Below are 14,939 nucleotides of genomic sequence, written 5' to 3'. Positions count from 1 at the left end.
CCTCAGGTTGAATTTTTCGTTGTAAACGGCTCTTAGGTAATCTTCTGATGTTGAATATGAGCTTTTGGAATGAAGAGAAAATACCATGTAATACCCACTGGCAACCTCCTACTAAGACCCTCTCTGTATAGAAGGCTCTAGACCCCAATTTTCACTTCTGGAATTTACATAATAAGTGGGAGTATGGGTTGCATGCACAGAAAATAAATTGGTTCACTTATTGTTTCCATGTCACAGGTATATGTGGAGGTCACAGAAATACATGATAGTCGGAAAGCATATAAACCCATGTTTTTCTATACTTATACAGCATAAGATGATACAATGGGTGGAGGGAGAGGAACACATTAATTCATGCACCATGCTGCTGTGAGTCATATGACTTCAAGTGCTGCATCTGAACTCACCACAGATATCTTCAGTGTGATCCTACTGGATTGTTTTGGGATATTTTTGTACCCAATTTCTTTTAATGCTGCATTTGAAAAAGTATATCCCAACGATTTTACTAAAACGCACGTTGCCATATCTGTAGATTATTTTTTGTTGAGGATTTTCATTAATGGTAATGAATTAAACAAAATAACGGTAATGAAAACAAAGAAAAGAAATACAATATTAGAATTGTAAGTTACTGGTTTGTATTTTCAGATGGTAGCACAGTTGAAAGATCATCTCACAAGGCACCTGCAGCATGTTGCCAAAAAGAAGGTTGACCAAATAGCTGTGGATTATGTTTCGAAATCGGTTGGTTCTTTTTATGTATCTATGTATAAAAGTAAAACAATGTTTTACAGCAAGACCTCATTTTGTCCCTTTAGAATGTGTGTGTTGCTGTCAGGCCTCACCATTTAGCCCGTGAGACTATTTCCCCCAAACAGCACTCACCTGCCCTGCACTCGACAACTTGTGTGATGGAGAAGCGGCAGGATGGGTGCCAGTCCCTGTAGAAAGCAGGGGAGCATCAGCTGATGGGCAGGGGAGCTCCGTCCTGCTTGGTTTGACTGCACCAGACAGTTCCCTATGGGGAACTTACTGGCACACCCAAACGTTGTGGAGAAAGCAGGATTGAACTCTCTGTTTAGCAGCTGATGTGTGGGGAGTTCACTCCTCCTTGGTTCAGGTGCGTTGGCAAGCTCTTTGACCACATTGGCTGGGCCACCAACTCTACCCAGAAAGCTTCTTTCACATTGCAGCACATGTTGTTGGTCCAATTACAGCGTAGTCCTATGAATGTTACTCGGAAATCACAGATATGTTTCCTTCGAGTTCAGTAGCGCTTACTCTAAAGTAATTGTTCATAGAACTGGTCCCCTGCAGAGCAATCCCTAAGCATGTTTACTCAGAATTAAACTATACTTTGCTTAATGAGGTTTCAGCCATAGTAAATGATTTTAATCTGCTTAATTGTAGTGATGACTGGTGAATAATTGTGAGAATTTTGAGAATAAGTTAGAAAATTGGAAAGTCTTGTACATAAGAATTCAAATATACCCCCCTTCCCCTTTCTAGCTGGATCTAATATGCTTGATAATGGAGAACGTTTGGAAGAAATATGGTCTTGGTCCCTGGATCTTCTCATGGTAAGTACATTATTTTCCATTAAGTCACAATAAGTTCAGTAAAAAAGAGAACCCCCACAAAAGCTGAAAAGAGTGTTGTGTTTTTTCTTTGGGGTGGTGAGATTGTGTCATGATTACCTGACTCCACACATGGTAGACTTGCTAAAAACATTGATCAGAGCTTTATATGCATAAAGGTCTATTTAATCTTTTGTTATTGCCTGTGACAAATTCATTCAACATGTTCTGCTTATGAAACACCACAAAATGTAGTTATTCTACAACTGTTGCTTTAATTTTTAGACTGTAATGTATTGTTTCATGCTTATGTTCCAGTTTAAGCATCAGAAGGGTCATTTTAGACATAGCATTCCTTACTACGTAATACATGGTTTGTGAGGTCAGAAATGGGTGTCAAGTCTTGTATTGTATTAAGGGAAACTGAGGCACTTTAGTTACAAGTAGGTAGCCGTGTTGGTCTGCCGTAGTCGAAACAAAATAAAAAAAATTCCTTCCAGTAGCACCTTAAATGGTTTTATTATACTCTCTCCTGGGATTACTTGTCAATGAAGAATGGGCTAAAAGTATTTTAGATGCATAAACAAGTTTGCAAACCCCTTCATCCTTTGCTTCATTGTCTTGCCAGTGTGGCTTTGACCCGGAGAGGCTGACCTAATGTCCTGGCTAGTAAACTGATATTAAATTACAGTAAATCGGAGTTCCCTGTTTTGGAAAAACTGGTTAACAAAGCAGGTTCTCCAGATTGCAGCTGGCTTGCAAGAGGAAGGGTGAGCATATGGTTTATGAAGCTGGACTATGAATAATGAAAGGAGTTCAGGGAAGTATGTGAATTTGCCGTTCTTACATTCCATGCTGTTCTTATCTTTTATGCAGTAGGCAGGAAGGAAGATTGGATGAGATGGTCGTATTCTGTATCATGTGTCAGATTCTACAGGCCACCAGTGGAATGTGCATGCCTTTGCCTCCTGGTAAGTCCTAGGACAGTCAAGCTGTGTGTTCCATTCATTTAGGCAGGGAGAGCCAAAATGCTGTAGTAATTATGGATGCACTGGACTGGAGACCTGCGTTTGAAGTTGCTGCTCAACTGCATAGCTGTCAACTTTCAGATTTGAAAATGAGGGATCAGCAGCCTCACCTGTCCTGGGGACAGTCTACGGGATATCTAACAATCCGGGATAGCAGTGGGAAACGGCGCTAGAATAAGGAAATTTCACGCAAAAAAAGGGAAAGTTGACAGCTATGCTTAACTGTGAGGCTGATCATCTGAACTTTGGGCCAGTCTCTCTCCCCCTCTCTCTCTCTCTCTCTCTCTCTCTCTCTCTCTCTCTCTCTCTCTCATTCTGACATACCTCCATGGGGTTGTTGTCAGAGTGTAATTTTGTAGGAGAGAAAAGCCACGTATACCCTCAGTTTCTTGTAAGAAAGGGAGAAATATAAAAGTCATTGTGCCCATTTCTGGGGGCTAGCTTTCTTCAGTCCCCACCTGTGTCTGTATACAGAGGAAACTTTACTGAATTTTTTTACATTGGTTGTTTAGTACAATAATTTATATCTTGCCCCTCATGATACAGATCCTACCAAGGCAGTGATAAAATCCCAATAAAAAAACCATAAGTCAGGATCTTTCCTACCAGGCAGTTGCGAGAGGGGACTCTGTGGGGCTGGCAGAGCTGGAACGGATGCTTGGCATTATCTTTCCTTCCTCCTGTGCCCCCCCCAGCCGCCTTCATGTCAAGATAAGGTGTTCTTATCTAGCAGTACAAACAATCAAAACTAACAGGTGAACATTGATTTGAATTTGTCCTATGCCATCATCCCCACGCCATTCTAAGAAATATTCCTGATGCACAAATAATGTTGGCAAATTGCTGGTGACAAATGCTGCTTCCATAACCAATTCACCTTCATGAGCCACTGGGCGAATCTTATTCTTAGCAGGGAAGATTCAGAGGAGTTATCCATGAAAAGAGGAATGGTCCTTATGATGTTGACTGCACTGTAGCTTTCTGAGAAGCAGCTCTGGAGAAATTTCCTTGTTGCCCATGTTGCTGGGCAGTTTCCCAAAACAGCAAGGGGTTTCTCATCTGACCCAATAGACTTGGGCTGGTTTTCAATCCAATTAAGAATGTTTTTGCCAGAGAACGTGGCTAATCATCTTGTCACTTGTGAGGCCATTAGAGTAATGGTGTAACCTGTTGCTTATTTTTACTCAGAGTTGATCCATTGAAATTAATGTTGTTGTTTAGTCGTTTAGTCGTGTCTGACTCTTCGTGACCCCATGGACCAGAGCACGCCAGGCACTTCTGTCTTCCACTGCCTCCCACAGCTTGGTCAAACTCATGTTTGTAGCTTTGAGAACCCTGTCCAACCATCTCGTCCTCTGTCGTCCCCTTCTCCTTGTGCCCTCCATCTTTCCCAACATCAGGGTCTTTTCCAGGGAGTCTTCTCTTCTCATGAGGTAGCCAAAGTATTGAAGACTCAGCTTCAGGATCTGTCCTTCCAGTGAGCACTCAGGGCTGATTTCCTTAAGAATGGAGAGGTTTGTTCTTCTTGCAGTCCATGGGACTCTCAAGAGTCTCCTCCAGCACCAGAATTCAAAAGCATCAATTCTTTGGCGATCAGCCTTCTTTATGCTCCAGCTCTCACTTCCATACATCACTACTGGGAAAACCATAGCTTTAACTATACGGACCTTTGTTGGCAAGGTGATGTCTCTGCTTTTTAAGATGCTGTCTAGGTTTGCCATCGCCTTTCTCCCAAGGAGCAGGCGTCTTTTGATTTCGTGACTGCTGTCACCATCTGCAGTGATCATGGAGCCCAAGAAAGTAAAATCTCTCACTGCCTCCATTTCTTCCCCTTCTATTTGCCAGGAGGGCCCAGTGGCCATGATCTTCGTTTTTTTGATGTTGAGCTTTTTGTTGATGTTGAGCTTTTTGATGTTGATGTTGAAATTAATAGACATGACTAAATTAGGTCTATTAATTTCAGTAGGTCTGCTTAGTCGAACCTCACCCAGCAGTTCTGAATAGGGTGTTTGCTTTGCTTTTGCTTTTGCTGAGGAATATTTCTCTCTCTCTCAAACTGCAGGATTTCATACTCTGCATATAGCGCTGGGCATCCGATGTCTCCCTTTGCATGCACTCTTGCATTACATTGACCATGGAGTGCTACATTTGACGGAGAAGTGCGTAATGAAACTTTTGAAAGGTAAGATGGATTTTCCATATCCCATCGTTAACTATTTGCGAGCAGCTCTGAATAGAACACTAGAACAGTAACAACTGTTATTTGGAAATTAAGTCTCCCTGTCCTACACGAAAGTGACGGAAGCTGGCATCACGCCGTGTCCTAGTAAGTAGATTTGTTATTTGGGATGGCCTGCAGGAGAGAGTCTTGAATTTCCACTGCCACATACATAGCACAAACTTCAGTATGAAATGAGGCCTGCATGTATATCTCTCTTATCTCTCTATCTCTCTCTGTGTAAATAAATATATGCCCATATAAGTGGGTCTGGGTTTTGTTTTGTTTTTAAAAAAGAGGATGTGTACCAAAAAGAGTTGGATTTTGGTTCACACTAACCTCTCCAGAGGGGCAGGACATGAGACTAAGATTCATTCCAGTCTTTCACTGCTCTTCATACTCTTGTGTTTATAGCACTGATAGAGAGATATTTGGAAGGGTAGCATAAACAGAAGTGTCTTGCCTCACCTTTCATAGGCCCACAAAAGTTTATGCCTCATTAATTTGTTATTCTTTTAAGATGCCACAAGACATTTTATGTTATCTCTGTAATATTTAAGTTCAATTCAAATATTTTAGCTGCAACAAAGAACACCGTAAATTGTGGGCAGAAATATTTGATTTCACTGAATTCATGCTGATAGAAGAGCATAGAAAGGAGAAAATTTTGTGTTAGAATGGTTTAATTACGTAAACAGTAGATCTAAAATAAATTGACATACATGGCAGTAATTGGGTGGAAGTCTTCTGCATGTAGGTTTTGATCCTACAATTCTGGGGCCCTTTCCAGTTACTGTGTTCCTTGCACAGGTCGTAATGTATTTACCTCGGAAATGGAAATACTGGAAAGGGACTTCACTTCCTCCAGAGTACTCGTTGCTACAGCTTTACAATAACACACCCACAGTGTTTCTCTGTCACCTCCATCGATTTTGCAAATCTCATCTCTTGTGCTTCTGCTTTATATAGCTCTGTTCAGCTGGCATTTATTAGGGGAGGAGGCGTGGTTCCAACAACCATAAAACATCTAAGTTGACTGAACTAATAGTCTGTTCCGCCTTGGAAGTGTGGACTTCTAAACTGTGAAGCAGCCTGGAGGGACTGATGTTTTGGTTCCTCATTAGGATTTTGAAGTAGTTTGGTTAACAAAATTCTCTCCCGAACAAGTTCACTCTCGTTAATGGTTGTGTTTTGCCATGATAAAGAGATGTTATGATTTGTAGAAAGAGCAAATATTCCAGTTTTTAAAAGCTTTATGTTTTATTATTCTGAAGGTCATCATACTTAAAGTATGATGCATCGGACCAGAACTGTATGTGATGATGATCGAAACAGCACCCTCTTATTTCTGTAATTTGTTGTTAAGGAAATGTGTGACATCATGTGATTACATCATGTGTTTTCCCCTTAAACATTATGGGTTGCTGCTGGAGAAATGAACAGCCAATAGGTTGCAGCACATGTTTTTGCAGCTACACACTACAGGGAGAGCAGATGTACTTTTTCAGTGTCAACTGCGTTTGGCATTTAAGAAGCAGTTGTTTCAATGTAACTGGACTTTCTTTTTCTTTTTTCTTTAACTTTTTCTTGTAGCTGTATAAAAATTTGGTCCCAGCCACTTAACTTGAAAGTATTATTTTAATAAAAAAGTAAAGGTAAAGGTACCCCTGACCGTTAGGTCCAGTCGCAGACGACTCTGGGGTTACACGCTCATCTCGCTCTATAGGCCGGCGTACAGCTTCCGGGTCATGTGGCCAGCATAACTAAGCTGCTTCTGGCGAACCAGAGCAGCGCATGGAAACGCCGTTTACTTTCCTGCTGGAGCGGTACCTATTTATATACTTGCACTTTTTGTGTGTGCTTTCAAACTGCTAGGTGGACAGGAGCTGGGACCGAACAACGGGAGCTCAGCCCGTTGTGGGGATTCGAACTGCCGACCTTCCAATCGGCAAGCCCTAGGCTCTGTGGTTTAGACCACAGCGCCACCTGCGTCCCTTATTTTAATAGTAATGCACAAATAGGGTTATACATTAGAAAGGCTATGGTAAAATCCTGTGTTCTTGAATTCATGCTAATATGCAATCAGGCAATTACATTAAAATTATATTTGAGAGCGGATTTGCTCAAACATATTTAGATCGTGAGCTAAGGTAACTGAGATTTAAAACGTTGGTTTCATAAGTTGTCTTGCTTACAAGGTGTTTTGAGGGGGGCAGGGTTGATAGCAAAGTACAAATATACATTTGGATATGAATATACATTAATAAAATCACCATTAAGACACATTCTGCATACTGTCCTCAATGCAATTCAAGGCCATCTTTTCTTAAAGAAATGGAGGGTATTTTTAGCCAGCACGACACTACATGAAAATCTGGATCAGTTTTCTATATAAATCTGGTTTATTTGCGGCACAGGCTTGGGTGTTCTGTTCGTTATGACGCTATACCTTGGTTTCCACCCTTTTGAAAAGCTAAGCCCTAGTTCTTTGTAGCTAAAGCTCCAGATACTCTGGGATGAAACCAGTTTCCTGGATAACTTCAATTGGACGCCTGGGCTGGGGGCAGAGACTGACTTGGCTGCCCTGCATGAAGGAAGACCTGTGTTGGGAGACAGACAAAGGAATGTGATGCTGTTGGTTTTCTTTGATTTTGCAGCAGTATTTGATACTATCAACCATGGTACCTTCCTGGTTTGACTGCCAAAGCTAGGAGGGCGATTTAATGCCTTGTAGGAGTTCTGCTTCTGTTAATGTGCTTCCCCTACTTGGATAAGATTACCGTATTTTTTGCACCATAACACTCACTTTTTTCCTCCTAAAAAGTAAGGGGAAATGTCTGTGCGTGTTATGGAGGGAATGCCTACGGGTGGCATGCCTACAGATTTTCCTCCTCTAAAAACTACGTGCATGTTATGGTCGGGTGCGTGTTATAGAGCGAAAAATACGGTAATTGATTAATTTTCACGAAGGAAAAAACATGCAAGTTCAATGGTCTCTTTTATATTTATTGTTTAGAATTCTTGGTTGTAAGTGTCATTTTTAATCCTCTTTTCATTCCGAAAGTCTTACCGAGTGAAATACGTCTATGTGTGTTCATAATGCAAGTCACATTCTTTCTCGCTACTTTTATATGATAGCTGTAATTATCACTGCTGAATGAATACTATATATAGGCTAAATGAATACAGGTGGGGTCCAGAGCCTGCCTTGCCCCACTTTCCCCATTGGGAGCAGTCCTACTGAGGACTAAGCAGGGAAGGGCTGGTTGCAAAAAAATAAGGTTCTGCTATGGCTGGCGGTAGGGATGCAGGTGGCGCTGTGGGTAAAACCGCAGTGCCTAGGACTTGCCGATCGTATGGTCAGCGGTTCGAATCCCCGCGGCGGGGTGAGCTCCCGTCCTTCGGTCCCAGCTCCTGCCCACCTAGAAGTTCGAAAGCACCCCTAAGTGCAAGTAGATAAATAGGTACCGCTTTATAGCGGGAAGGTAAACGCCGTTTCCGTGTGCTGTGCTGGTGCTGGCTCGTTAGAGCAGCTTCGTCACGCTGGCCACGTGACCCGGAAGTGTCTGCGGATAGCGCTGGCTCCCGGCCTCTTAAGTGAGATGAGCGCACAACCCCAGAGTCGGTCACAACTGGCCCGTGCGATGCCATCCCCAAAGAGGCTGACACAAAAGGGACACTCAGTCAGGATATTGATATAGGATGTTGTAAGCCAGGTGGGAAACAGTTCTCTAACCCTCACCCATGGTGACAGCCTGATATGTTGGGAATCTGAGGTGAGAGAGACATGTAGTGGATGTTTCCCCAAGTTCCAGTCACCACACAGAGGCATCTTAAGGTCCAAAATAGTTTACTGCTGCAGAAGATAAGGCTTCAATAAATACAATTCCAGACAGCGATATGTGCATACAGCTTGTAGGCTTTGTAGCTACAGATACAGAGATATACAAGTACAAAGTATTTCTCTTGTTCCAGCACTTCAAGACATAACACACATGCATAACACTCATGCGTCTAGTCAGACTCACCCACTTCACAAGACTGATTCCAACACTACAGCACAAGACCCCAGACCCACTGATGTGCCTCGATCACTTAGATAAGGGGCACTGGGCTGTTGCCATAGCAACTGGCTTGGCTAACCATGCACCTGTTGGCTTACCTTATTGATGGGGTGATTTGTTCTCATGAAGGAAATTAACCTCTTCCACCATGTCCAGTTCCTCCAACAGGGTAGAGGGTCAGTTTGGTTTGGTGGGATTCCCCCTTGAGTGATAGACAAAGGGAGAACCGTTGAAGTGGACTTATTGTTTTCCTAATGACTGTGTGGGATGTGCCCACTACTGGGATTTAGTTTATTATCTGTGGCCCCATTCTTCTAGTTTTATGTGGTGATATTGAATGATTGTACTGAAATGTGTCTGGGTGGGCAGGTAGCAGGGAGGTGCAAAAATGCTACAGTGATCCAGAGCCCACAGGCACAACATTGTATGAAATTTGTATATGCTAATTTATATGCATATATGCATATCGAGAAACAATTACTAGAACTCTATTTCATGAAAGGCAAGCTAGTTAATTTTCTGTCCTAATCACCAGATAATATCTTCACATGTCGTCCAGATCTGTTCAATTAATTACCCCATTACCCCATTAATTTCCTGTCCTGATCCTCCTCCAAAATCAAATTCTCTTCAGTTACCTCCATTTATCACACCATTATCCCTCTAAATTGAATGAAATACAGTTCAAAATAAGCAGGAGGCACATCATGGTTCCCTTTGGGAGGTGGGAGGCGGATCTGTACTGAGGTGAGGTGGCTACTGGTGTTTGCTCAGGATTTTTTAAACCTTGCTGAAGCCCAAAAGGCAAAGTGGCAGCTGGTCCACCATTGCTGCACCTCATGCGCTGTGTTCCGAAACCACAAATGCCCCAGGAAGAAGGGAGATGACTTTGTTTCGACTTCTTTTTCAGAGACGTTATATTATCCAGCCATTTCTTTTTCCATACAATATTCCTTCAAAAGGAAATGAAAACATTACAGTGGTACCTCGGTACGCAATCCATTCTGGAAAAATGTTCGACTTCCGAAATGTTTGACAACCAAGGCGCAATGGGCAGTCAGCAAATTCCATTGAGAAAATGGAGAAATGCGCCTCAGAAGCTGTTAGGCTTCGGAGGTGTGTTCAAAAACAGAAGCATTCACTTCCAGGGTTTCGGTGTTCAAAAACCAAAACGTTCAGCTTCCAAGGCACTTGAAAACTGCGGTTCCACTGTATTTCACTTCTTCCCAGCGGCATATGTTGTTTCTGTGCAGCAAATGGAAGGCAGCTGTGGCGATGGCAGCTCAGCCCTTCCTGCCCGCTTCCATTTCCTCACAGAACTTTAGTCCAATGGTTGTCATTAATTTGATTTTGAACTGATTTTAGAATGAATTGATTTTAGAATGCTGTATTACTTTACTGTTGTTAGCCTCTCTGAGCCTGGCTTCGGCTGGGGAGGGTGGGATATAAATTTATTATTATTATTATTATTATTATTATTATTATTATTATTATTATTTGCTTTAAAAAGGCTATAAAAAAAGAAAGGAAAAGCTTGCATAAGGGAATAGGATGTGATTAACTTTTTAAGTTAGTGCCACTTGGAGTAAATGTAGCTGAATGAGGATTTGTATAGTCAGTGACCTTTTCCCTTTCTTTTTATCGTATCCTTTTGTTTTCAGAGCTGGATAACACCGAAAAGAATGAGAAGCTCAAACTGAGTATCCTTATAAGGCTTCCTGAGGTAACTGTGTGATTTATTTGTTTCGTATTAAATCTGTTTGTGGGGAACATACGTGTTTATTGATGAAGTCAGCCGTACTACTTTTATTCCATTAAAAGGTTAACAATTTCCCAATTTGGGAAGTGGGGCTTAGAGGAGAGTGATCTGAATAACTGTAAAATAGCCACTTGTAGAATGTGTGTCAAAAGCTTATCATGGCTTAAGGTTGGCTTAAGGTAATGAGAAAACAACATTGAGTCCTGGTAATTAGCTTTTAACAGGGGAAATGTTTTAAAATGGCATGGACTGAAAGCCAGACCGTGTTGTCTCTGGCCATTGATTCACTTCTGCAGAGCCAGTGAGACAGGATCTTCATTTGAACGTTAAGATTTAGTGTGGACAACCAAGGTGAGATTGTGACCACTTTGCTTCTCTCCAGCGACTGCACTGAGCTCAGCCATCAGTCAGCTTTGTAGCTTTGTATGCTGCCTGAACTTGGGCTTGTAGTTTTGCATTCCTTTCTATAGGCTGCCATGTCTATTTCAAGAAACAAGAAGGGCTAATTGAACTTCCTTACAGAAAGGGGTTCTTTATTTGGCTGCATGGCAAAAACAAAGCTGGTTCTGTCCTTGCTACATTTTGTTTTAGGGAGTGGAAGGAGTCCACTGAATGGCATTCCTTCAGGGGCTGCAGTGTTGCATCTTAAATCCTCATCAGCCTTAGGGTCAGAACTCTTCAATTACACTTTAATTTAGGTTTGGAGCCAGAACTAATATTACTTTGCCTCTTTTGTTGTATGTAGCTTATTAGGAACATTAATCTTTTGTCCCTTTTTGACACTTGTCTCTTGATTCAGTTGCCCTGATGATTTTATTGGTGAATTGGTAGGGAAAAAGCCGTTATACGAAAAGTAACAAAAGCAGCTACCTGGCATTTAACAGGGCAGAGCTTTGTGGGATGGAAGCAGACCATTGCAGACCCTCTGCTAGGCTGCATTTGACCTTTTGGGCACTAGCGGAAGAATTCTGGAGTCTAAAGAATGCTGTTGACCACATTGTACAAGCAGGATTTTCACTATAGTGGAGAAAGCACGTCATTTGCTATTAGAGCTACATTTCTTGTAGCTTGATTCAACTGGTTCGTGTCCTACCCTCCCGATCAGGAGAAAACAAGCTTGCTCCATCTTCCATGTGACAGCCTTTTAGATATTTGAAGATGGCTATCATGACACGGGTGGCGCTGTGGGTAAAACCTCAGCGCCTAGGACTTGCCGATCGCATGGTCGGCGGTTCGAATCCCCGCGGCGGGGTGCGCTCCCGTTGCTCGGTCCCAGTGCCTGCCAACCTAGCAGTTCGAAAGCACCCCCGGGTGCAAGTAGATAAATAGGGACTGCTTACTAGCGGGAAGGTAAACGGCGTTTCCGTGCGCTGTGCTGGCTCGCCAGAGCAGCTTCGTCACGCTGGCCACGTGACCCGGAAGTGTCTGCGGACAGCGCTGGCCCCCGGCCTCTAGAGTGAGATGAGCGCACAACCCTAGAGTCTGTCAAGACTGGCCCGTACGGGCAGGGGTACCTTTACCTTTACCTTTATCATGAAGCCTACATCTGAAATTGTGGCTTGTGCTATTATTGTTTATTAATAATAGTTATTTAGGCAGAATAAGGTTGCAGTCCTAACCCTAGTTACTTAGGAGTAAACAGCATTGAACTTGGTGTGACTCATATCTGAGTCGATGTGGTTTAGGACTGGACTGGAGTGTAAATTAATCATCATCCAAAAAGGAACAGATCAATGCTGCTTTGCCCTTTAGATATCTAACCTTATTTTATTTTGTCTTATAGGCAACTGGTCGTAAGGTTAGTCAACTCTGGAATCACCCTGTAAGCACCAACAGTATTGCAAGGAACTATGTTAAACTCTTGCTTGAGAAACTCAGCAATAAACAGGTAAGCATTTTGGGATTAAACCTCAACTTGAAGTTGTTGTGATTCTTGTCCACATGGAAATTTGCAAACCTCCATTTGCTTGAGTGGAACACCAGATCAGAAGTTTGGAAGACAGGAGTGTCTTAGTCTAAATGGCGTAGCAGGAAAGCGGGGAAGAGAGATGAGGGGATCTGGATAAATTGAGTCTTAGAAGTTAAAGGGCTTTGCTGTTATTCCTAGTATTAATCCAATAATTAAAATGCATTTTCCTTCACAGTACAGTATGCTAGTTATGGAGAGTTTGTCACCTCAAATAGAGTTTCTTCCGCTTAACTACTTGGTCAATATGCTGGCAGAGGTGGAGAGTCAAGGTAATTATACTCCTGCAGTTTTCTACCCAAGTTCCTTGATTGTTTAAAAATGCATCTCATCTTGCTATTGCCATGTTGTTCTGAGGTTCACATGTACCTTGCTGGAATATAGAATTATTAAGCCCCAATTTGCAGCTTCCTTAATGCTAATTAGTGGCAAAATTATCCTCCCCTCTCCTCCAAAAAAACCACATTTTTATTGAATGTTGGTTACATATAAATACACCGGAAAAGCAGGTAAGCAGCAAAACAAAATTATTGTGGCACGCTTGTTAAACACTAAATTCATCAGTGTCTGGTGCACATTTACACATTTCAGATGAGGCACTGTGTCTGCTAAGAAGCTCCTTCCAGATCACACTGGTTACTTACAGAACCTCACCTTCCTCTTTCGCGTCTGCTGCCGTGAGAAGCAACCATTGTGATGAGATTCCCATATGCCAGCCGTGTGACATGAGTGGGGTTTTTTTAGGAGTGCTAAAAAACAAATTGTGCTTTTTTTCGCATTCGTATCCACCAGCGTTAACTATAAGCCTCTCAAATTCACGCCCTTTGTATCCTTCCTAGGATGGATCACTTCTGTGGCACAGGAAAACATGAATGCAAGATGTGTGGAAGAGTTGGCACTGAAGCACACGACTCTGCTCTTAGGTCTTTAGTGAAACTTATCGAAAGCGACCTTCTTACCTCAGCTGCATCTCAGCCTTGCTATGTCTGTTAGTGACATGTACTGATTCAGGAGAACTACTGAAACTTCCGCTGACTACTTAGAGAGAGTTTAGTATAATGACTTTCTCATTGTCACTACATATTATTAGTAATGGGATACATGCCAAAGTTGCTGTTCCCAAAATGTGGTGACTTTCAGGTACCTACATGGAATTATGAACTTACGCTTAATTTGCCTGCTACTCCAGTTCAGATTCTGGCAAATAAATTCTGAATGTGGAGTAACTATATAACAGATCAAAAAGAAACCAGCAGCTGTTGTACACTGATGTATAAGGCGATCGATTTATGAACTTGGGAAGTATGATTAAAATAGCTCTCTGTAAATAATGGGAATAAATGTATAATTTTGAAACTTAATATATCCTTGCTTATGTAAAATGTCATCTTTCTTTTGTATATTTTGCTACAATCACATGAAACTTCTGCAAGGCAACTAAATTTCAACTGAGGCATATTTATATCTGTATTCTCCCTTAGCAATCAGTGGGTATGATCCACTTTTAAGTTAAGCATTATTAAAGCTTGTTGATATTGAAGTGAGAGGTGATTTGCATTTAAATCAGTAGGACAAGAATGTTTCTCTTGCCGATAGATGTAGATCAAGTGTCAGTGCGAAAAGAAATAGTTGCTATCAAAAAAGTCACGCATCTCGCTCTTGCTTCTCACCTATTTTTGTAAAGCACTAGGCTTCTCTGTTTGTTTTCTTAGCTGTGAACAGCAACAGCAATAGAAAAGTTGGATTCCAATCAGGAACATTTTCAGTTTCCTACATGCTGGCATAGCATTAAACTGATGTCATTTTCCTTGCAGCTACAAAAAACCCCCGTTATCTAAGCGTTGGACTTATAGTGAACAAAGACTTCTTCCACATATTTAAGTCAGACTCTGCATACTTGAATGTCCTATTCCAGTAGGATGGAACTATAATTAATTGTGGAAAAACTGCAGCTGAAATTTATTCCATCAGAGTGCTGGGTACTAAAGTCTTTTTAGTCAGAGCATCATTTTAAACAGGTAACTGTTTTGCTATATAAGCCTAATGGGTGGTACCCAACTATGTCATGGTCTACCTAAGCCCATTACTTCATACTCAAGAGTAGTCCCACTGAAATTAGTCACAAACTATGCAACAGGATTAAAATATGTGTGGGATTCAGATCTAGTAAGTGGAGAAGTGCAAAATATTGTACAGGGTACTTCAAAAGGATCGGAGGCTTCTTCAAGGTTAACATGAATCAAAGTGGGAATGCCTGTCTTGTCTGGCTCATAAATCCAGACATTTAAAAAAAGCTGTAGAAAAGTGAAACTGTGTCTCTAAGT

General features: G+C 41.7%; 1 protein-coding gene across 5 annotated transcripts in view; it reads left to right on the top strand.

Moving 5' to 3' along the window:
- Positions 1–14,155, top strand: part of GSAP (gamma-secretase activating protein) — a 51,467-nt gene extending 37,312 nt beyond the window's left edge. For all 5 annotated transcript variants that reach the window (XM_083464016.1, XM_083464015.1, XM_083464014.1 and 2 more), the window contains 8 exons: positions 652–747; positions 1,513–1,583; positions 2,457–2,551; positions 4,671–4,790; positions 10,552–10,613; positions 12,433–12,537; positions 12,794–12,887; positions 13,455–14,155. In XM_083464016.1, the coding sequence (XP_083320142.1) occupies positions 652–747; positions 1,513–1,583; positions 2,457–2,551; positions 4,671–4,790; positions 10,552–10,613; positions 12,433–12,537; positions 12,794–12,887; positions 13,455–13,546 (735 nt within the window). In that variant the 3' untranslated portion in view covers positions 13,547–14,155. The remainder of the gene's footprint in view (positions 1–651; positions 748–1,512; positions 1,584–2,456; positions 2,552–4,670; positions 4,791–10,551; positions 10,614–12,432; positions 12,538–12,793; positions 12,888–13,454) is intronic.
- The last annotated feature ends 784 nt before the right edge of the window (positions 14,156–14,939 follow it).

Source organism: Podarcis liolepis (assembly GCF_965112155.1).
Source record: "Podarcis liolepis genome assembly, chromosome: 10".
Classification (NCBI taxonomy): Eukaryota; Metazoa; Chordata; class Lepidosauria; order Squamata; family Lacertidae; genus Podarcis; species Podarcis liolepis.
The sequence above is the reverse complement of the archived record's forward strand: the minus strand, read 5'-3'. Positions and strand labels throughout refer to the sequence as shown.